A 22,355-nucleotide genomic window follows, 5' to 3' on the forward strand; every position below is an offset into this window, starting at 1 on the left:
TTGGTTTTAAGGATCATTGTCTTGCTGACCTTGAACGCAGACCTCATTTTATCTTTCACTTAAGGACCTGCGGCATACCTCATGCTTTTATTTATGGTTTTACAGTTAAGCAAGCCTGCTACATTCCAAGATGTTCTTCCAGAGTTCCCTAGGTTTCCCTCTTTATCTAAGGTCCCCTACTGGGACTTCTACAGCTACCTGTGTAACAATCCTACTCTCTCTCTATCAATTGAAGGCAGACCATACAAGCCAAACAGAGTCCAAACGAAGATCAGAAGTCAGCACACAATGGAAAAATGACGAAAAATCTGACCTCCTACCTTAATGATTAACTACAATTTTTTCTGCCTATTTCACTTTAAAAATTGTCATGGCTGAGCAGAATCTTCTCCAGACAAGAGTCTTCCTTCTCTCCAGATTGCTGGCTTTTTTGAGTAAAGCACCTTTCCTTTGAGAAATAAAATTTCTGCCAACCAAAAATGTCACAGTCGTCAGCCATTACAGTGCTGACTAAAAAAAAAAAAAACAACCTGAAAGTTGAGAGTTAAGCTTTATTTGGAGTGAAATTAGGACATAAACCCAGGAGACAGCATCTCAGGTAGCCCTGTGAAACCAGAGGAGGCAAGGAGTTTTTCCAACAAAGGGGAGGTAGTGGGAACAAAGATTTGCAGATAACCAGATTTACAGAAGATTTACAGAAAACCCATTTCTTTTTACCCCCCTTTTTTTTTTTTTCAGGGCCGCACCCAAGGCTTATGGAGGTTCCCAGGCTAGGGGTCCAATTGGAGCTACGGCTGCCAGCTACACCACAGCCACAGCAACGCCAGATCCGAGCTGCATCTGCAAACTACACCGCAGCTCAAGGGAACACTGGCTCCTTAACCCACTGAGTGAGGTTGTGGATTGAACCTGCAACCTCATGGTTCTTAGTCAGGTTTGTTAACCACTGAGCCACGATGGGAACTCCAGTCTCTAACTGCTTTTACAGAGCGCCTTCTTTGAGACTAAATCAGACATAGCCCATGATAGGTTCCCAGGAGGACGCAGACAGACCCCCTGCCACCACCACCCCCTGAATGTGGCTGTTCACCTTGGAAATCTGCTTTGGACACCCTTTCCTGGAATGTGGATGATTAAGTTGGGCAGCAAGAAACAATGGCCTGCAGATAACAACTGCATACATAGATTAATCACCTACAAGGATTAACCACCCTCTGCCTTGGCACTCGACCCCCTAACCCTCCCTTGATCTTCCTCTCCTCCTTCTTTGTCATTCCTGCCACAAGTTCCCACCATGAACTCCAGCCACAGATTCCTGCCACAGAGCCTTTATAAGCCTAGCACTTTCTCAGTCAAGGCTGGTGCCATCTTGAGCTCAGCCCGTCCCCCTCTGATGCCTTAACAAATCTCTCTGGCTTTACCAGTTTGGCCTTGTTCCTCTCTCTGCAAACCTAACCACACAGTCCTTGGTAACCGACATTCTCATAGGAAGTGCCTGGGGTGGGGGGGCAGGATTGGGAGCCTGTGATTGTGCCCTGTGGTGTTCCCATGGCCACGCTCACAGAAGTTCTGATCAGGACCTGGGATTTGTGCCAGTTGGAGCGAGGAAAGACCACATTCTTATTATGAATGAAACTGAGCAGCTCCTTAGGTGTCTTTACTCTTCCTCTGAATATAGGAGAGTTGACCACTTTTTTCTTTTCTTTCCTTCTTTCTTTTTTTTTTGCTTTTTAGGGCCACACCTGTGGCATACGGAAGTTCCCAGGCTAGGGGTCCAATCAGAGCAGTAGCCATCGGCCTATACCACAGTCACACAGGCACCAGATCTGAGCTGCATCTGCAACCTATACCTCGGCTCACGGCAACGCCGGATCTTTAACCCACTGAGCAAGGCCAGGGATTCAACCTGCAACCTCATGTTTACTATTCAGATTTGTTTTCGCTGAGCCACTATGGGAACTCCTCTACGTAATTTCTCAGAGGAGTTCTTGACGTGGCTCAGCGGAAACGAATCTGACTAGTATCCATGAGGTCTCAGGTTCAATCCCTGGCCTTGCTCAGTGGTGTTGCCTGAGCTGTGGTGTAGATCACAGACATGGCTCGGATCCTGAGTTGCTGTGGCTGAGGCCAGGGCAGCGGCTGCAGCTCCGATTCAACCCTTAGCCTGGGAACCTCCATATGCTAAGAGTGTGGCCCTAAGACAAAACATTTCTACGTACTTTCTGACCATGCCAGGATTATAAAATTCTAAGGAAGCAGAAGTCAGAAGTGAAAGTGGCAGGGTGGGGTGCAGGTCAGGGCCAGTTCATACCTGACAGGTTAGAAGCATCGTCAGTTTGCACCATGTCCGCACAGGGCCACCAACCACTGCCACCGCCCCCCATGGTGAGCCCTAAGGGAGTGCAGGGTGCAGACTCACAGGCTATTCCCCCCTGCAATCATAGCAAGCCCTCAGCCACTGCAGCTACTCCCAACAGTGCACCCTGAGGGGACTCGGGAGAGAAGGACAAGGATACAGGACCTAGACAGCTAAAGTGCTTATCAAAGGAATAGTTTCAATGAGCCCAGACTTCTGCAACTTCCAATACCAAGAAAAGTGCTAAATTAACTTACTAACTTGAGATATCTGAGGGAGTTCCCATTGTGGCTCAGCAGGTTACGAACCTGACTAGTATCCATGAGGATGCGGGTTCGATCCCTGGCCTCACTCAGTGGGTTAAGGATTTGGAGTTGCCCTGAGCTGTGGTGTATGTCACAGACACAGCTCTGATCTGGCATTGCTGTGGCTGTGGCATAGGCCAGCAGTTGCTGCTCCAATTCAACCCCTAGCCTGGGAACTTCTATATGCTTCAGGTACAGCCATAAAAAGCAAAAAACAACAACAACAACAACAAAACCTTGAGATATCTGATTTTTTTTAATTACCTGTAATCTTTTGATGTTCCAACTACCTGGTCTTTTTTGTGAAACTCCCATATACCTTGGCTCCTCCCCTACCTCTTCAGAGCAATCTCTCAGAGCTGAGAGGCTCCCTCCAGGCCTTGAAATCCTCAGAAAGTCCATTGAATAAAACATAATTCTCAACTTTTAGGTTGTGCATTTTTTCAGTTGACGGTTTCAAAGAGGTGAAGGGGGAGCCAGGAAATACAAGAGCTTTTGCTGAAAAAAGAAAAAAACGAAACACCCAAAGTAGTTGAACATCAAAAGATTACACCTCAAGTTAATGTGCTTTTCTACATTTGCGAAGATGCTAGAATCTCCCTCAATAAAAGTATTCCTTAGATATGCATCTTAATGATCCAGGGCCGGTAACTTGTTTTTCCTCTATCTTAAATTCCCCTCGGGTGGTGGTGGTGGCGTAGTGGCTAAAGACTTGACGGCGGGTAACTTTCATTATTTACTGGGATGATAGGTAACATTTTTTGTCCGCAAAGCCATGATCCAGGATGAAAGATGCAAAATAATGGAGGTGGGGGTCAGGCCATTCCACCAGTGGACAACAGGCCCCGTCCGGGAGGCCCCTAAGTGGCCTGTGCGCGGCTTGCAGAGGAAGGGCCTGGACTTGCACTAACGCACTGCCAAGTCAGGTTACCCGGACCTCCTACCCCGTTGTCTCAAGGTCTGAGGTAGCCTGGGGTAGGACGGGGCTGGGCTCTCAGTTAAGCCAGGCCAGGTTCACTCCCAGCGTTTGAGGAAGGGACGGTGCCCGTGTGGTGACCTCCTACGACTCGGCCCAAGAATTTTGGGGTTTCCAGCCGACAAATGCACCCATTCTCCAGTTTCCTCATTCCAGGAGTGGCGGCAATGGCATGGCAGACCGTGTCCAGAAACGCTTAGCGGGGTCCGGAGCTTGGCTACCCCCACCCTAGACCAAGACAGGGTGGAACAAGAGCGGGTCCAAGGTGGGGGGTCGGGGAGGAGTGAGGAGGAGACCCGCGAGGTTGCCCCAGAGGATCCGGCGAGGGCCGGGGCTCAGGATGCAGCGGCAAAGGACATGCGCCGAAAGGGGCGGGGCTAGACTGGGGGCGGGACCACGTGGGAAAAGGCGGGGTGCGGGAGGAACTCTGTGAGGGGCGGAGCTGAGGGCATCTCTTCCTGGCAAGAATGAGGCCCAAGGCTTCCTGGGCTCAGAGAGGGGCGGGATGCAGGACTGTGGCAGAGGCGTAGTGGCGCCAGCGGGGGTGGGCTCAGTGTGGGTGGGTTTAGAGCGCCAGCGGTGACAGAGCCAAGTCAGGGCCGCCCGGAAGGGCTGGCTCGGTGAGGGGCGGGGCCGAGGGCCCCTAGCGGCGTCCATTACCACGCCTTAGGAAGCGGGGCTGCGGGGGAGGTACGGCGTTTAGAACCCTTGAGGCGACGCCGCCGACGCCGTGGGCGGGGCCTAGTGGGAGGGGCGGGCTCAGTGCGGGGCGGGGCTAAGGGCTCCTAGCGGCGTCTGTTCCCACGCGCTAGGAAACCAGGCTGGAGGGAGCTGCGGCGTTTAGAGCCCTGGCGGCGATGGCGGCGATGGCGCCGACGCCGTGGGCGGGGCCTAACGGGAGAGGGCGGGCTAAGTGAGGGGCAGGGTTAGGACTTAGTCGCGATGATGCTGGGGGCGGGGCCCGCCGGGAAAGAGCGGGCCAGGGCGGGCGGCGGTCACCGGGGCTGACGGGCAGCGGACCGGACAACCAGACAGACAGACGGCGGCAGGGGGACGGGCCGGCTGGGTGCACGCTGTGCCGCCGCCATGACAGGTGAGCGCTGTCCGGGGTCGTGCCTGACAGGGACAGGCGCGCGGCCACGGTGGCCCGTAGGGTCCGGTGTCCCGATACCACCCCAGGGGAGGCCCCTCGCTGCGACGGGAGTGACCTTGCCCGTGACGGCGGGACCGCGGCAAAGCGGCGTGCAGCCTGGGGCCAGTTTCTTGGGGGACGAGGCCAGGCCAGGCTCTGGAGGGTTCTGGGCGACAGAGGCTGGGCCTGGGATGGTTCTGAGGGGTGAGGCCAGGGCATGCCGTGGAAGGTTCTAGTGAGTGGGGGCCAGGTCTTGGGTGGTGTCGGGAAGGCAGGGATCAGTGCATGTCTGTGGGTCAGGAGATTCTGGGCTGGGGATGTGGCCTGACAGTGGGAGGTTAAAGTCAAAGGTGTGCGAGGAATACTCTTTTAGGTTCTGGGTTCTACTATGTGCTCCTATCAGGAGATAATAGACTGAGAATGGCGTCAGGTGGTTCATTCCTGGGCAGTGGTTGGTAGTCAGGGGAATCTCTGGTACCTCCCATTCTGCACCCCTTGCCCAGTGGGGACAGGCCCAGGAGAATTGTGCACACGCTTTGCGCTCCATACTGGATTGTTTAAGGCCCTCCAGCATCTTTTTCCAGGACAGGGTCTCCAGCCCAGCAACCTACACCCCCCACCCCTACCCTCAATCCACTCTACCCCACCCAGGACCTCTCTGGACCTGCCCACTGCCTTCCTGACCCTAACTGAACAGGGTGGCCCTTTTCTGTAGACCTTCTCCTGTAGGAGAAGCTCCATGAAAATGACAGGCTGGTGACAGAGCCCATGACAGTGTGGTCAGGGAATGTGGTGGCTCCCAGAAGCGATACTTCATTTCAAGGGCCCCACTATTCTGCTTCATGAGGCAGAAGTCACCTAGGGGTAGCCCAGGGGGTCAGGGAGTTCCCAGAAGTCCCTGTTCTCTCCCCAACACTCACTGGAGACCCAGCCCAAGTCCTGCACACAAATAGGATTTCTTGGGCAGGAACCTGGTGATTTCCAGGACATCAGTGTCCCAGCCGAAGCCAGAAGGGACCCTAGCAGTTATGCACTCTGTTCTCATCTCCCTGAACCCTTTTTATCTGTGGCTGCTGTTTCTAAGTACAGTTGACCCTTGAACAACTGGAATTTCAACTGTGAGGATCCATTTGTATGTGGACTTTTTTTTTTTTTTGATAAATATGTTATACTACTACGTGATATGAGGTTAGTTGAATCCAAGGATATAGAATCTTGGATCCACAGGGCCGACTGTAAAGTTATGTATGGATATTCCATGCTCAGGGGTCTATGCCCCCACCTTCACCTTGTTCAGGGGTCTGTTGTACCTCCTGTGCACCTGGGCCTTTCTGTTCAGAACTGCTATATGGGGTAATGTGGAATAGCATCTCTGTTGTGTGGCTGAGGAAACCAAGGCTCAGACGGGGCAGGTGCCAAGCCCCAGGATCACTGGGGCAGTCAGTGGCAGAGCCGGACCCACCAGTTCCACTTCTCCCTGCCATCTCTGTGTCCTGGCCCTCTAGAGACCCCTCCCCATAGAGCCATTTATTTTCAGGGTGGGAACTGGGACCAGAGAGGGTTAAATGGGCAGGTCTTCAAGGCTGCAGGCCCCAAGTTCTTGGTTCACTGCCTCCATGCATCGACAGGGGCCTGCCCCAAGTTTGTTCTGGGGCCTCAGTGATGGGTTGCAGAGTGAGTTTGTGGGACCTGATGTGTCTGCACAGGGCCAGCACTGGCCAAGTGTCACTGCAGCAATTGCTGTTGCTGCAGAAGCAGCCACTGACTTGTGGTATGCTGGGGAGTGAGCCATCTCAACTCCTTGCTTGTGGCCAGTTTCGGCATGGGGACTGGAGGGGATTCTGGGATATTCAATTCAGGAAAGGAGGCTGAGGCCCCCAAATCTGGACTTTGGTGGGGCAGAGGCCAGGGGAACTCAGGAAGGCCTCTCAGGAGTAGGACAGTGAGCATGAATTAGCCAGGTGGGAATCACAGGGACAGGTAGTCTTCTCTCAAAGATGAGATCCTGAACAGTATGGTGAGGTTGGGGGCTGCTGGGCAGGGGATGGCTCAGGGGCCTGGGAGGCACAGTGAGGGCTACTGGACCCAGCTCCCACAGCACAGGGCCCCGGGTGCCAGCCAGAGTTAACAGGTTGGGGGTCCACGGTTGTGGTGCCAGCTGGGCAGGAAGATGGGAGAGGTAGGGCTTAGCAAAGGTTGCTGCTGAAGGTCTGGAGAGTTTTGTGCCAGAGCATTCCTCTTCCTTTGTCCTGTAAAAACAGTCTGGGACCAAAGGGGTTTTCTTTCCTGTGCTTTCTCATGGCTCTGAGTGGCCGCCTGGGTGTGGTTTGTGTGCACAGCTCACAACCACCACAGGAAGCACAGGGCACGGCAGAGCCTGGAGCTTTGGCCCCCAGGCTATACCATTGTGCCAAATGACTCACAGCTCGAGGCAATGGAGGTTCCACCTGGCTAGCAGCCTGCATGATGGGAGGAATCACTGCAAGGTGCTGGCTGCCAGCCACTGCCAGGCCTTGCCCTTGAACCTTAAGAATCCATTCATTCCAAAACTCTTTAGTGAGTGCTTACTATGGGTTGGCCCTGTGCACAGGTGCACACACTGGCAGTGCTGGGCAAGACAGCTTTATATCTTGCCTGGGATGCCATGATGCAGCTAATTGTGTAGTTAATTACTAGGTTGATTAGAGAGGCAGAAAATCTGGATGTTAGGAGTTGGCCCGGATTGTGCCTGTGTCCTGGCTTTGATCATCACTTCTTAGCTGAGATCTCAGACAGGAACCTTATCCACCCCCGGGCCTCGGTTTCCCCTTTGGCAAAGGGGGGTGGAGATCATGCTTATGTTGCAGAGCTGATGGAAGAATGATGATTATCTGTATGTACAGAGCCCATGGGATGCTCAAGCATGGGGCACACTCCATGAGCTGTGGCCAATATTCTTAACCTTTTATTATTATTTTTTCATTTTTAAAAATTCTTTTAGGGCCACAGCTGCAGCCTGTGAAAGTTGCCAGCTTACTTACATCACAGCCACAGCCACAGCAATGCCCCATGTGTGACCTACACCACAGCCTGTAGCAATACTGGATCCTTAACCCACTGAGAGAGGCCAGGGATTGAACCCACATCCTCATGGATCCTAGTCAGGTTCTTAACCTGCTGAGCCACATTGGGAACTCTTCTTCTTAACCTTTTAATCAGAGATGCTGCAGGTGCTGAAGCCGGATGACCAGGAGAGTCCTGCTGTCTGGTGGTAGCAGGTCTTTCCACATTCCTATCCGTGGCTTCCTCGCCATGTTGGGGCTGCTGACAAATCCGTCTTCAAGGTATACTTTCAGAGACTGAGAGAATTAGAAGTTCATATTCTTGGGGGGAAAGACCATGCACTAGGCGGTGGCATCAGAAGAGAGAGAGATGAGGAAGACAAGTGGTCTCTTGAGTTGGGCCTTTGGAAGAGATTAGGGAGGAGGCCCCACTTGTTTCAACTCAGACCCTATTTTTGTTGTTGTTGTTGTTTTTTTTAGGGCCACACCCGTGGCATGTGGAAGTTCACAGGCTAGGGCTCAAATCAGAGCTGCAGCTGAGGGCTTACAGCACAGCCACAGCAATACCAAATCCGAGCTGCATCTGTGACCTACACCACAGTTTGTGGCAATGCAGATCCTTAACCCACTGAGTGAGGCCAGGGGTTGAACCCACATCCTCATGGATACTAGTTTGGTTCTTTACCACTGAGCCACAACAGGAACTCCCTCAATGACCTTATTTTTAAAAACTCAGCTTTATTGAGGTATTATTTACTTATAAATACATTCATTTTTAGTGAATAATTGTGTAAATTTTGACAAATGTATGCACCCCTGGAACAACCAGCCCAGACCTAAACAAGACAAGACATTTCTGTCATTCCAGAAAGTTCCTTCATGCTCCTTCCCAGGGAACCCCACCCAACCCAAGAATTCATCTGCTTTGTGTGACTCCCATTTTTTTTCTTTAAAATTCAGCAGTGGGGGAGTTCCTGTTGTGGCTCAGTGGGTTAAGGATCCAGTGTTGCCGCAAGCTGCAGTGTAGGTCGAAGATGTGGCTTGAATCTGGTGTGGCTGTGGCTGGCCGCTGCAGCTCTGATTTGACCGCTAGCCTGGGCACCTCCATGTGCTGCAGGTGAGGCCTTAAAAAGCAAAAAAGAAAGGAAGGAAGGAAGAAAAGAAAGAATTGATAAACAGTGAAATTTCCAAATAGAATTTCTTTATAGGTAATAGATTTAATGTTTAGAGCATTTTTAATTTACCAAAAATTGAGCAGATATTATTAATATTTGTCATTAGTGTGGTGTGTTCGTTGCACTTGATGAAGCAATATTGATACATTATTATCAAATGAAGTACATAGTTTTCATAATGGTTCACTCCTTGTACTGTATATTGTATGAGTTTTGAAAAATGCATGATGTCCTCTGTCCAGCATTACAGTATCATACAGAGTAGTTTCTCTGGGCTGAAAGTCTTCTGTGCTCTACGTAATCTTCCCTCTTGCCTAACCCTTGGCAACCACTGATCTTTTCACTGTCTCCATGGCTTTGCATTTTCTGGAATATTATATACTTGAGATCATATAGTATGTAGTCTTTTCAAATTGGCTTCTTTAACCTTTACCACACACATTTATGTTTCCTCCATGTCATTTTGTGACTTCATAGGTCTTTTTATCACTCAATTACATTCTGTTGTAACTTATTAAATTGAAGCACAGTTTAATTATCCATTCACCTTTTATGTATGTGTGTGGTAAAATATACAGAACATAGGAGTTTCGTCTGGCACAGTGGGTTGAGGATCTGGCATTGCCACAGCTGTGGCATAGGTTGCAGCTGTGGCTTGCATTCAGTCCCCGGCTAGGGGACTGCCATATGCTGCAGGTGCGTCCAAAAAAGAAAAAAAAAATACACAGAACATAAGATTTACCATTTTAAGCATTTCAGTGTGGCATTAAATATATCCGCAGTGTTGTGAAACTGTCACCACTATGCATTTCCAAAACTTTTTCATCATTCCGAACAGAAACTCTGTGCCCATTATTCAATAACTCCCTTTTCTCCCCTGCCCCCAGTTCCTCGTAGTCACTATTCTACTTTCTGTCTTGAGAAATTTGCCTATTCTAGGTAATTCATACAATGTTTGTGCTTTTGTTTCTGACATTTCCTTTAGCATAATGTTTTCAAGGGTCATACATGTTGTCAAATCTATGTATTAGAATTCCATTCCTTTTATGTTTATATAATATTCCATTGTGCGTGTGTGTTTGTACACCACATTTTGTTTCTGTTCATCTGTCTGTGATCTGTCTGTGGAAACTTGGGTTGTTTCTCCCTTTTGGCTTTTGTGAATAATGCTACTCTGAACTTGATATGCATGTATCTGTTTGAGTCTCTCCTTTCATTTCTTTTGGGTGTATACCCAGGAGTGGAATTACTGAGTCATGTGATAAATATATGTTTAACTTTTTGAGGAACTGCCATACTGTTTCCCATAGTGGCTGCACCATTTTACATGCCCACCAGTAATGCATGAGAATTCCAGTTTCTCCTCATCCTCACATTCATATTCCCTCTCTCTTCACATTTTTGTTTCACTGTAATGAGCACATAGTGGGATCTCATTGTAGTTTGATTTGCATTTCCCTAGTGACTAGTGGTGTTGGGCATCTTTTCATGTGCTTAGAAGTCATTTGTACATCTTATTTGGAGAAATGCCTTTTCAAGTCTTTTGCTAATTTTTTATTGATTATTTATGGGATTTTTTCGTTACTGAGTTGTAGGAGTTCTTTATATGTTCTATGTATATGGTAATGCTTAATCATATATGTGCTTTGAAAATATTTTCTCTAATTCTGTGGGTTGTCTTTTCAATCTTTTTTTTTTTTTTTTTTTTTTTTTTTGCTGTGACCATGGCATGTGGAAGTTCCTGGGCCAGGGATCAATCCCAAGCCACAGCAATGACAACGCCAAATCCTTAACCACTAGGCCACCAGGAAACTCCTTCACTCTTTTTTTTTTTTTTAACCCACTCAAAATAAGGTTAATTTATGGGCTCTCTATTATATCGGTCTGGATGTCTGTCCTTATGTCAGCACCACAGTTTTGATTCCTGTGTAAGTTTTTAGTAAGTTTTGAAATTAGGAAGTGTAATTCATCTACCTTTGTTCTTTTTCATGATTGTTTGGGCTATAAAAGTCCCTTAAGTTTACATAAGGATTTTAGGGTGAAAAACAACATTCATTGGAGTTTGGATAGGGATTACATTGAATTCCTAGATCACTTTGGGTAGTATTGTCATCTTCAAAGTATTAAGTCTTCCAATCCATGAACATGGGATGTCTTTCTATTTATTTGTGTCTTTTAAAATTTCTTGGAGTTCCCATCATGGCTCAGTGGTTAACGAATTCTACTAGGAACCATGAGGTTGCGGGTTCAATCCCTGGCCTTGCTCAGTGGGTTAACGATCCGGCGTTGGTGTAGGTTGCAGACGTGGCTCGGATTCCGCATTGCTGTGGCTCTGGCATAGGCCGGTGGCTGCAGCTCCGATTCAACTCCTAGCCTGGGAACCTCCATATGCTGCGGGAACAGCCCAAGAAATGGCAAAAAAGACCAAAAAAAAAAAAAAATTCTTTTGGCAGTGATTTGTAGATTAAGTCTTCCAACTCCTTGGTTAAATTTATTTCTAAATATGTTATTCTTTTTAAAAAGTTTTTTAAATTATTTATTATCACTGTTATTATTTTTTGGCTGTGCCCAGGCATATGGAAGCTCCTGGGCCAGGGGTTGAACCCATGCCAAGCAGTGACCCAAGCCACTGCAGTGGCAGTGCTGGATCCTTAACTTGCTATGCCACAAGAGAACTTAAGTTTTTTTTTTTTTAATTGAAGTATAGTTAATTTCATGAGGTTGCAGTTTCAATCCCTGGCCTCACTCAATGGGTTAAGGATCCGGCATTGCCCTGAGCTGTGGTATAGGTCACAGACGCGGCTCAAATCTGGCGTTGCTGTGGCTGTGGTGTAAACCAGCATCTGTAGCTCCAGTTTGACCCCTAGCCTGGGAACCTCCATATGGCGCGGGTGTGGTCCTAAAAAGCAAAGCAGGAAGAAAAAAAAAAGGAACCATGAAGTATAGTTAATTTACAGTGTGTCTTAGTTTCAAGTATACAGCAAAGTGATTCAGTTTTTTTTATATATATATGTAATATATATATTATATGTGTATATATATATATTTTATACGTGTATATATACATATTCTTTTTCAGATTTTTTCCATTATAGGTTATTATAAGATATTGAGTGTAGTTCTCTGTGCTATGCAGTGGATTCTTGTCATTTATCCGTTTTATATACACTAATGTGTATCTGTTAATCCCAAACTCCTAATTTATCTCCCCTCTCACCCCTGCTATCCCCCTTGGTAACCATAAGTTTGTTTTCTATGTCTGTGAATTTATTTCTGTTTTGTAAATAAGTTCATTTGTGTCATTTTTTTAAGATTCCACTTATAAGTAATATCATATGATATTTGTCTTTCTCTATCTGACTTGCTTCACTTAATACAGTCATCTCTAGGTCCATCCATTTTGTTGCAAATGGCATTATTTCGTTCTTTTTTATGGCTGAGTAATATTCCATTGTGTATATATACCATGTTTTTTTTTTTTTTTTTTTTTTTTTTTTTTTTTGCTTTCTAGGGCTGTACCTGCAGCACATGGAAGTTCCAAGGCAAGGGGTCGAATAGGAGCTACAGCTGCCAGCCTACACCACAGCCATATCAACGTGGGATCTGAGCCACGTCTGCAACCTACACCATGGCTCACAGCAACACCAGATCTTTAAGCCACTGAGTGAGGCCAGGGATTTAACCCACATCCTCATGGATCCTAGTTGGGTTCATTAACCACTGAGCCACAAAGGGAACTCCCTACCATGTCTTCTTTATCCATTCATCTGTCAATGGACTTTTAGGTTGCTTCCATGTCTTAACTGTTATAAATAGAGCTGCTGTAAATAGTGATGCTGTGAATTGGGGTACATTTATCTTTTCAAATTAGAGTTCTCTCTGGATATATGCTCAGGGGTGGGATTGCAGGATCATATGGTAACTCTTGTTTTTAGAGTTTGACGGTTGGTATTAGTCTTTAAATGTTGGGTAGCATTCACCAGTGAAGCCACCTGGTTCTGGGCTTTTATTTGTGGGACAGTTTTGGTTATCTCCTTACTATTTTTAGGTCCATTCAGATTTTCTATTTCTCTGTGATTCAGTTTAGGTAGATTGTATATTGTTAGGAATTTGTCTGTGTCATCTAGGTTGTCCAAGTGTTTGGTATACAAATTTCACAGTATTCTTTTATAATCCTTTTTATTTATTTCTCTTTCTTTCTTTCTTTTTTTTTTTTTTTTGTGGCATGTGGAAATTCTCAGGGCTAGGGGTCACATCAGAGCTGTAGCCACAGAAATGCAGAATCCAAGCCACCTCTGTGACCTGCACTACAGCTCACAGCTGAGTAAGGTCAGGGATTGAACCCATGTCCTCATGGATACTAGTCAGGTTCGTTACCACTGAGCCACAACAGGAACTCCTATAATCCTTTTTATTTCTATAAAATTCGTCATACTACTTGAGATATTAGTAATTTGAATCATTTCTCTTTATCAGTCAACTACAGGTTAAGTTTGTTGATCTTTCCAAAGAACCAACATTTGGTTTTGTTTTTCTATTTTTCTATTGTTTTTCCATTTTATTTATCTTTGATGTAATCTTTATCATTTCCTTCCTTCTCTGAGCTTTGGGTTTAGTTTGCCCTTCCTTTTCTAGTTCTTTAAGGTATAACATTAGTGTTTTGGTGGTTTTTTTTTTTAAATCTTTTTAGGGTTGCACCGCGGCATATAGAGGTTCCCAGGCTAGGGGTCTAATTGATTGGAGCTACAGCTGCTGGCCTTCACCACAGCCACAGCAACGCAGGATCCGAGCCTCATCTGCGACCTACACAACAGCTCACGACAATGCCAGGTCCTTAACCCACTGAGCAAGGCCAGGGATTGAACTCATGTCCTCATGGATACGAGTCGAGTTTGTTAACCACTGAGCCACAACGGGAACTCCAAGGTAATAACATTAGGTTACTGATTTGAGATCTTTATTCTGTTTTTTTTGTGTGTGCAGTTACAGCTATAAATTTCCCTCTCAGTACCGCTTTAACTCCAGCCCTTAAGTTTTGGTATGATGTATTTTTTTTAATGGCTGCCCCCATAGCATATGGGAGTTCCCAAGCCAGAGATAGAATCTGAGCCACAGCTATGACCTATGCCACAGCTATGACAATGAAGCATCCTTTAAGCCACTGTGCCAGGCCAGGAATCAAACCTGTGCCTCTGCAGCAACCCCTGCAGTTGTGTTCCTAACCCACTGTACCATAGTGGGAACTCATGTTGTATTTTTATTTTCATTTTTCTCAACATATTTTCTGATTTCCTTTATGATTTCTTCTTTGATGCCTTGCTTAATTTCCACAAAATTGTGAATTTTCCAGTTTTCATACTGTTATTGACTTCTAGCTTTATTCCATGTGATCAGAAAAGATCCTTTTATGACTTCAGTCTTTTTAAATAAATTGACATAGTTAGTGGCCAAAAGTGTTTTGTGGTCAGTTTTGGATAGTGTTCCCCATGCACTTGAGAAGAATGTATATTCTGCTGTTGCTGGGTAGAGTGTTGTGTCTGTCTGTTAGGTATCATTAAGTTTATGGGGCTGGTCATATCCTCTATTTTTTAATTGATCTTCTGTTCCTGAAAATGGTCAACGAAGTCTCTAGCTATTATCATAAAGCTTTCTATTTCTCCCTTCAGTTCTGCCAATGTTTGTTTCATATGCTTGAGGGCTCTTATACTTGATGCCTGTATGTTATAACTTCTTGGTGATTTGATCCAGTTTTAGTATATAATGTACTTCTTTGTCTCATAACAGCTTTTGACTTAAAGTCTATTTCTCATATTATATAGATATAAAGTGAGTCCTTTGAAAACAGCATATAGTTGAATCATTTGTTTTTTAAATCTTAAGAGGAAAAAGATTGTTTCTCTTTTATTTTTATTTATTTATTTATTTGGTCTTTTTTAGGGCCGTACCTGTGGCATATGGAGGTTCCAAGGCTAGGGGTCCAATCAGAGCTGTAGCCGCCAGCCTACACCACAGCCACAGTAATGTGAGATCCAAGCCATGTCTGTGACCTACACCACAGCTCATAGTGGTTCCAGATCCTTAACCCACTGAGTGAGGCCAGGGATCGAACCCATGTCCTCATGGATACTAGTCAGGTTTGTTGACTGCTGAGCCACGATGGGAACTCCTATATCTTTTTAAAAAAATTTTTTTTGGGCCATACCCATGGCATGCAAAAGTTCCTGGGCCAGGGATCAAACCTGTGCCACAGCAGTGACACAAGCCACTGCAGTGACAATGCCAGATCCTTAAGGCATTGCACCATGAGAGAATGCCTCCAATCTGTGTCTTTTGAATAGAGAGTTTAATCCATTTACATTTAAAGGAATTACTGATAAAGGATAACTTGTTTCTGCCTTTTTGCTATTTGTTTTCTATATGTCTTGTAGCTTTTCATCTTTCATTTCTTCCATTATTGCTGCCTCTTGTGTTGATTTCCTATAATACATTCTGTAGCACACATTTTTATTTCCTTTTGTGTGTATTCTGTAGACATTCTTTCCAGTTACCATTAGGATTATACATAACATTCTAAAGTTACAGCTATCTGACTTGAATATAACTTCAATCACATACACAAGCTCTCCTCCTGTACAGCTCTGCCTGCCCCCCATGCCCTGGGTCCACTAGGAATCAGGACAAGCTGCCACAGGTAGGTAGGTGGTACACTCGCCCAGGCAGCTGGCACTGCAGGGACCTGGCACCCTTCCTCAGAACTCCTTTGCCAACTGCCCACCAGCCTCTCCCACCCCTTGCCTTTAAAAGCTTGTCATTCCAAGGGACATTCGTAATGGGAAAGGTAGTGCAACAGTGATGCTTTAATGGTGATTCAGAAAGAAAAGACAAGGAAAAAAGCATGCCCCAGCCTCCTGGGCCCAGGCTTGCTAATCCACTGTTAGTGGCAGCTTCTCAAGCCTTTACCAATACACTGTGTCTGGTGGCCATGCCAGCACAGACCCCCCCTCCCTCCCCAAGTCCTGTGCTCCTGTCTATGTGTCTGCTGTCCCCACGACCACAGCGACTATGGGAGCTTTGGGGTCAGGCCTTCCCCAGGCTGCTCATGCCCTTTCTCAGGCCTGGCTATTTCCATAGGGAACTGGGGCGGGGGGGTGGTTCCACAGACAGCAGACTCTTTGCCCTTCTGAATTTGTGTGTGTGTGTGTGTGTGTGTGTGTGTGTGTGTGTGTGTGAGTGAGTGTATGATAAGCTCTCAGACATAAAAGGGAGGAGCCAGAGGCTCAGCTCTGTTTTTGAGCACTCTGTACCTTTCTCACCACACCTGCCCAACCTACTTTCTGGCAGGGAGCTAGGCAGGACATTCGGGAACTCAGGGCCGTGCACGAGCTGGGTTGTCAGCGATTGTCTAGGTGCTCAGAGCTGGTGTACCTCCCGGTGGGCATTGGAACCTTGCCACAACTGCGTCATGGTTTGTGGGACTTACCACCCCCCTCCTTGGGCTGCACTGGCTCATGCCCTCTGTGTTCTCTGCTTCTGTTTCAGAGCAGACCTACTGTGACCGCCTGGTCCAGGACACGCCTTTCCTCACAGGCCTCGGGCGCCTGAGTGAGCAGCAGGTGGACAGGATTATCCTCCAGCTGAACCGCTACTACCCCCAGATCCTCAGCAACAAGGATGCAGAGAAGGTGCCAAGGGGCCTGAGGCTGCTCTCCCATCCCTTCCTCTCTGGGCTGGGAGAAGTATGGGGGCAGGACAGCTTGGAGATGATAATCTGTTTCCTTGCTGACCTTAAGCCCATAACATCAGCTCTTTGAGCCTTAGTCTCTCTGTATGTCATCAGGCCTGCTGGTCCCTTCCAGAAATGCTGGGAGATCACAGGAGACATGTGACAACATGCCACAGCCTGGGACAAACCTGGGAGAGGGAGTAAGGGAAGATTGGGGTGGAAGGGGAAGAGGGATACCAGACAGGCCCTACCCAGGCCGTAAGGCTCTTCACTGTGCATCTTCCAAAAGGTCAGAAGTTTTGGGTGTAATCTGGCCCATCTGCTTCGGAGACACTGGGTGAGAGTGGATGCACCTTGCCTACCCCACCCACTTCTCTGGCTCCCTTGTGGGTAGATGCCACAGATCAGCTGGGGCTTTGGGGTACAGGACTCACCTCCCAGCTGGGTGACTTGGTGAGCCTTTCTCCTCCTGGAGCTGGAGCTTCTTCCTGCCTTGGTGCAGGGCAATAGTGTCACATTCAGGGCTATCTGGAGGACTGGGACCTCTCCTGAGACAGGTGACATTGATCCTCGGCAGAACCAGAATCCACATGGACCTCGCTACTGGCCCAGATGCTTCTTAAGTTATAAAAGTGGTACAGTGAGTTAAAAAGTAGGGGCTCAAATTTATCTTGTAATTAAAAGTCTGATACGTGTTCATTGTGGGAAAAAAATTAGAAAAGCTTCAGATGTTTATGAAGAAAAGGAAACTCTGCACACAAACCCCTGCTGTGCCTTTCATCATCGATACGCCTGGTTCCTGTTACACACTTGCTTTGTTTTGCAGTTTCTGTATTTTTGTGGTTTAACTCTGATTCCATGTAGAATGGTACACTGCCACCAGGTGGCGGCACCAAGCCATAGCCTCCAGGTCCTGGAGGCCAAGTATTCTGTCCACTGACCTTGAGAACCACATATTTTTCTGTCAACTACATCAGAAAGCCAATTTTTTTTCTCCTTAACCCTCGATTTTTTTTTTATTTTTTATTTATATATATCTTTATTTATTTATTTTTTCTTTTTAGGGCCACACTTGCAGTATATAGAAGATCCCAGGCTAGGGGTCCAGTTGGAGCCGCAGCCACCTGTCTACACCACAGCCACAGCAACGCCAGATCCAAGCTTCCTATGCAACCTTCACCACAGCTCACAGCAACGCTGGATCCTTAACCCACTGAGCAAGGTCAGGGATCAAACCCACAACCTCATGGCTCCTAGTCAGATTCATTTCTGCTGTGCCACAATGGGAACTCTTGTTTTGTGAAACCTGAATAACACTCCTGAAGACCGTAAACTACTAGAAGTTAGCACTATGTCATAACCTCAGGGATTCCCTGTAGTGACCCTACTGTGTGGGTTTATTATTCCCTTGGGAAATGGGAAAACCAGGTCAGCAAGCCATGAAGTTCCCACACCTGGATGATGCCATTGTCCTCTTCCTTGTCGAGCTGTCCCAGCCTGAAGGGCAGGTGGCCGTGTAGCACAGTCGTGGATGTCACATGGGAGTGGATGAGGCTGTAGGAGCAGCTGCTGCCTCCCTGTGGGTGTTCCAGGAACCCAGCTGATCAGGACGTTGGGGCTGGGGACTGAGCTGGAGTCCACCAGTCTGACCTCTTGTGCCTCTTCCGCAACCAGTTCCGGAATCCCAAGGTATCTCTGCGAGTGCGTCTCTGCGACCTCTTGGGCCACCTGCAGCGGAGTGGTGAGCGGGACTGCCAGGAGTTCTACCGGGCCCTGTACATCCATGCCCAGCCCCTGCACAGCGGCTTGCCCAGCCGGCACACCCTGCGTAAGTGTCTGTCCCGGTCCCCAGGCCTCCACCTTTCCTGCTCAGCCGTTCACCAGAGACTGCCCTCTCACTGTATCTTGTGTGGCCCCCAGAGAAAGTAGAGATAGTGTTTCAGACAATGCAGACATCTGTCTCTCCATCTCCCTCTCTCTGTTTCTCTGTGTTTCTGTGTTTATCTCTCTGTCCCTGTCTCCCTTTTCCTTGTGCCACTTTCTCCACAAAATGTAGCATCTTGGGCATGTAGCTCTGCCCTTCCCTCTGTAACCTGGGGATCCCTACACTTGTGATCAGAAATAGCTCATGGCTGTAGGCCTTCCCAGCCTTGAGTGAACTGACCCCATGGCGGATTCCGAGGCTATGTCCACCTTCGCCCACATAGATCTCCACGGTGTGCTTAGGACTTTTTCTTTTTTTTTGGCTGTACCTGTGGCATATGAAGGTTCCTGGACCAGGAATGGAACCCGAACCACAGCAGCAACCCAGGCCGCTGTAGTGACAAAGTCAGATCCCCAACCCGCCGTGCCACAGGAAAATTCCAATGGGTGTTTCTGTGGCACAGTCTCTGGCACAGATGGCTGGTGTGTTTTGGTTTAGAGGGTCCCCCTATGGAATCAGCAGGCTTGTGAGCCCTGAGGGAGGCTCTGAGCTGCTAGGATGGGTACAAGGGAGGCACAGGTGGAGATGGCAGTTCAGTCCTGAGGCCTCTGCACCCAGGTCCCCAGGAGGAATGGACACTGCCCCTCAATCAGGCCATGATGGAAGAGGTGGCTCACCTCAGCCCACTCAGCTGGACGTGGGGCTGGCATTCCTGGCCCTGAGGTCGGACTAGCAGGACTGGTCCCTGAGCTCCCCCACATCACCCCAGCTGTCAGGGCCACACAGCTATGCTTGGAGTTATGGGCACCTTCCAGGGTGCCTTCAGGGCTGTTGGGCAGCTGGCTGCCTAGGGATCCCCAGGGAGGCCTGGGAAGAAGGAGTGCCCTGCCCTCATGTCAGCATCATCCACCTTTAGACAGGCAGGTATTTGGGCACTGTGTTTGGTATCCTGTGGTTGCCAGGGAACAACAGCCCCTGCCCTGTGGTCCTTAGAGTCCCGTGAAGTGGATGGAAGAAGATCCAGACCCATGTAGACCCCTCCCTGGCATTGACTGTCTCAAGCACAGCCTGGAGGGCTTAGTGCCCACACAGCCTGAGGGCTGGGGGTGGGGGCGGGGCCTTGGCAGCCCCTTGGGTTTCCCGAGGGCGGGAGATGACCACGTTAACCTCCAGCCCCCCATGACTAACTGTGCCCTGTGATTTTGTTTCCAGAGAACTCAGATTGCACAGAGCTAGACTCGGGCACCGCAAGCCGTGAGCTCAGTGACAGGGGTAACCTCCTCCTACGTCCCCTCTCTGTCCTCCTACCCAGGGCTCCGTCTTTGCCTCGGGGGCTTTTCCATTCCTGGCTTCCCATTGGACAGGACCCCCCCCCCCCAGGGTGTTCGCTGGAGGTGTCCCTGTCCAATGGACCCCAGCACAGGGTGTGAGCCTGTCCCTTCAGGCTCTTGGCGCCCTCCCTGCCCTCCAGCGCTTGGGGACCTGCTCATGAGCATCTCTCCCCAGGACCCATGGCCTTCCTGACCTGCCTCGGCCTGGCCGCAGGGCTGGCACTCCTCGTCTACTGCTGCCCTTCAGGTGGGTGCTGCCTGGCCCAGCCTCGGCTGCTCCTCTCCAGACCCTGGGCAGGGCCCTGCCGGCTGGACAGGGCCCCTGGCTGAGGCCCCTGCTTGTGGCCCAGCATAGTGCAATGATTTTCTAGATGATTGCAAGCTCCATCCCCTTCCTGTCACATGGAGCTTGTTGAGGCAGTGTGGGGGGAGCCCGTGCCAGGCAGGCCCACTCTGCATGACGTGGGGGGGGGCGCGACACCCTGAGGCTGAGAGAAGGCACCTTCATCACGGGTTTCAAGATTCCCTTGTCTTACAGACCCCAAGGTGCTGCCAGGGACCCGGCGTGTCCTGGGCTTCTCCCCCGTCATCATCGACAGGCACGTCAGCCGCTTCCTCCTGGCCTTCCTCACAGATGACCTGGGTGGGCTCTGACCAACCCCAGCCCTGCCCGCCTGTCTGCTTGCTGCCCGGGGGCTTGCTTTTTTCCTAAGTGTTTTTTCTCACTATTTATAATTTCTGTAACAAGCACTTTACCTTCATTGTACAGAGGTGCTCATCAATATTAAATGTTTGGGTCTCATCCTTCCCTCAGGAGTGTTTTCTAGATGGTTGCAACTCAAGACATGACAGCATCTCTAGCTGAGGCTGACCCTGAGGGCTCTTGAGTTCCAGTGTCCAACCCAAGGCCAAGGTCCTGCCCCAGCTCCCTTCCTGGACCCCCATCAGCCTGGGCCACTCCCCTGCATGTCAGCTACCTGCCTCAGATGTCCCCTGTCCCCAGCGTCCACCCCCCGTCCTCCCCAATCCTCCCCCCAACCCCCCCAGTCCTCTCCAGAACTCCTACCTCCCCAACCTGAGCCTCTCCTGCCATGCCCTGCGTGAGGCGTTGCTGGTCCTACACCTGCCCCTGCCCATCTCCCTTTCCTCCCAGCCCCCAGTCCCAGGTGAGGGGACGGGCTGGGCTGTCACCTGAGCCCTGGGCTACCTGTGATGCCCTTTCCCCATGGGTATTAATTTGACTCCTCCCAGTGGCCCCAAGTGGGGGCTGCCATTCCTGCCTTCTTGATAAAGAAACAGGCTGAAAGGGGAGGTCACTCAGCCAGGAAAGGGGCTCGACCACCATCTTCATTAACTTCCTGTGGCATGTCCCAAGGAGACCCTCCCCTTGGCCCCCTTTTCTCTGTCCAGTCACCAGAGCCACCACCCAGGTCCTAGCCCCACCATCCAGGGAATGGAGCCCCATCCCCTGGGGAGCAATGCCCTGGGCTTAGCGGGTCTGGGGAGGAGTAGAAGGACACAAACATGGTTAGAGCCTGGAAATGAATACAAAGGCTTGTTCCTGATTCCAGGTGGAGAAGGCGTTGAAACTAAAAACCAAAGAGTCCACAGAACCTTGTACAACTTTCAGAGATGAAAAATGTAACCGTGCTGAAATATTGAGTTCTGGCTCCTCACACCCTCCCCCAGTGGCCTGGGATTTAGCCACACCTAGCCCCTTGTCCTCAGGGCTAGGCCCCATCTTTGTCTTCAAGATACAGGCATGTCCCCTTGACCAGAGTTTTTGCACCCATCTGTCTCACCTGCTGGGCTCAGGCTCAGGATCTTCTCATGGAAATGTCCCTCGTGGACACAAGAGGGTGAGTGTACATACATGTCCACGAGGGCCTGGGGCTCTGCTCTCAGCGTCCACTATCAGACCTCTGGGGGCCGCAGTGCTGGGCCCCTGGATGCACACTGCCCTCTGCAGGCCGTGGCTGCCTGGCACTGTCTTCTCTGTGGGGCCCTGTCACTACCATTACCACTGAGGGAGCTTGAGCTCAGAGCCCAGGACCACATGTCCACCAAGAGTGTGTGTGTGGGGGTCTGCCTATCCTCCCTGCTCTTGGGTGCACGCGTGTGCGTGCACACATACAGAAAAACAGGTGCATACATGTGCACGTGCACAGTGCTTGTGTACACATGTGCACACACACAGGACTGGGGCCTGATCCCTGCTGGGTTCCCCTCCCCATTTGTCTCCCCTGTGAGCTCCTTCCCCTCCAGCCTCTTTTTAGGGAAATAGAAGTATGTTTGTTCACCCAAGAATCATCATGAGCTTGCATTTTCCACAATGGTTTCCGGTTGGGCCTGCAGACTGACTCCAGGAATGACACCACCACTGGGCCCCCAG

General features: G+C 49.1%; 1 protein-coding gene across 2 annotated transcripts; it reads left to right on the forward strand.

Moving 5' to 3' along the window:
* The first annotated feature begins 4,603 nt into the window (after positions 1-4,603).
* On the forward strand, positions 4,604-20,773 carry CARD19 (caspase recruitment domain family member 19). 2 transcript variants are annotated; one of them, NM_001244277.1, is made up of 6 exons: positions 4,604-4,730; positions 16,525-16,667; positions 18,383-18,536; positions 19,845-19,904; positions 20,139-20,210; positions 20,502-20,773. In NM_001244277.1, the coding sequence occupies exons 1-6, from the start codon at positions 4,724-4,726 to the stop codon at positions 20,615-20,617; spliced, it is 552 nt and encodes a 183-aa protein (NP_001231206.1). In that variant the 5' UTR covers positions 4,604-4,723; the 3' UTR covers positions 20,618-20,773.
* The last annotated feature ends 1,582 nt before the right edge of the window (positions 20,774-22,355 follow it).

The sequence above is a fragment of the Sus scrofa genome, chromosome 3, assembly GCF_054392235.1.
Source record: "Sus scrofa isolate SSC_HxYL_T2T_F1_AM1 chromosome 3, Sscrofa_HxYL_maternal_Yorkshire_Landrace_v2.0, whole genome shotgun sequence".
Classification (NCBI taxonomy): domain Eukaryota; kingdom Metazoa; phylum Chordata; class Mammalia; order Artiodactyla; family Suidae; genus Sus; species Sus scrofa.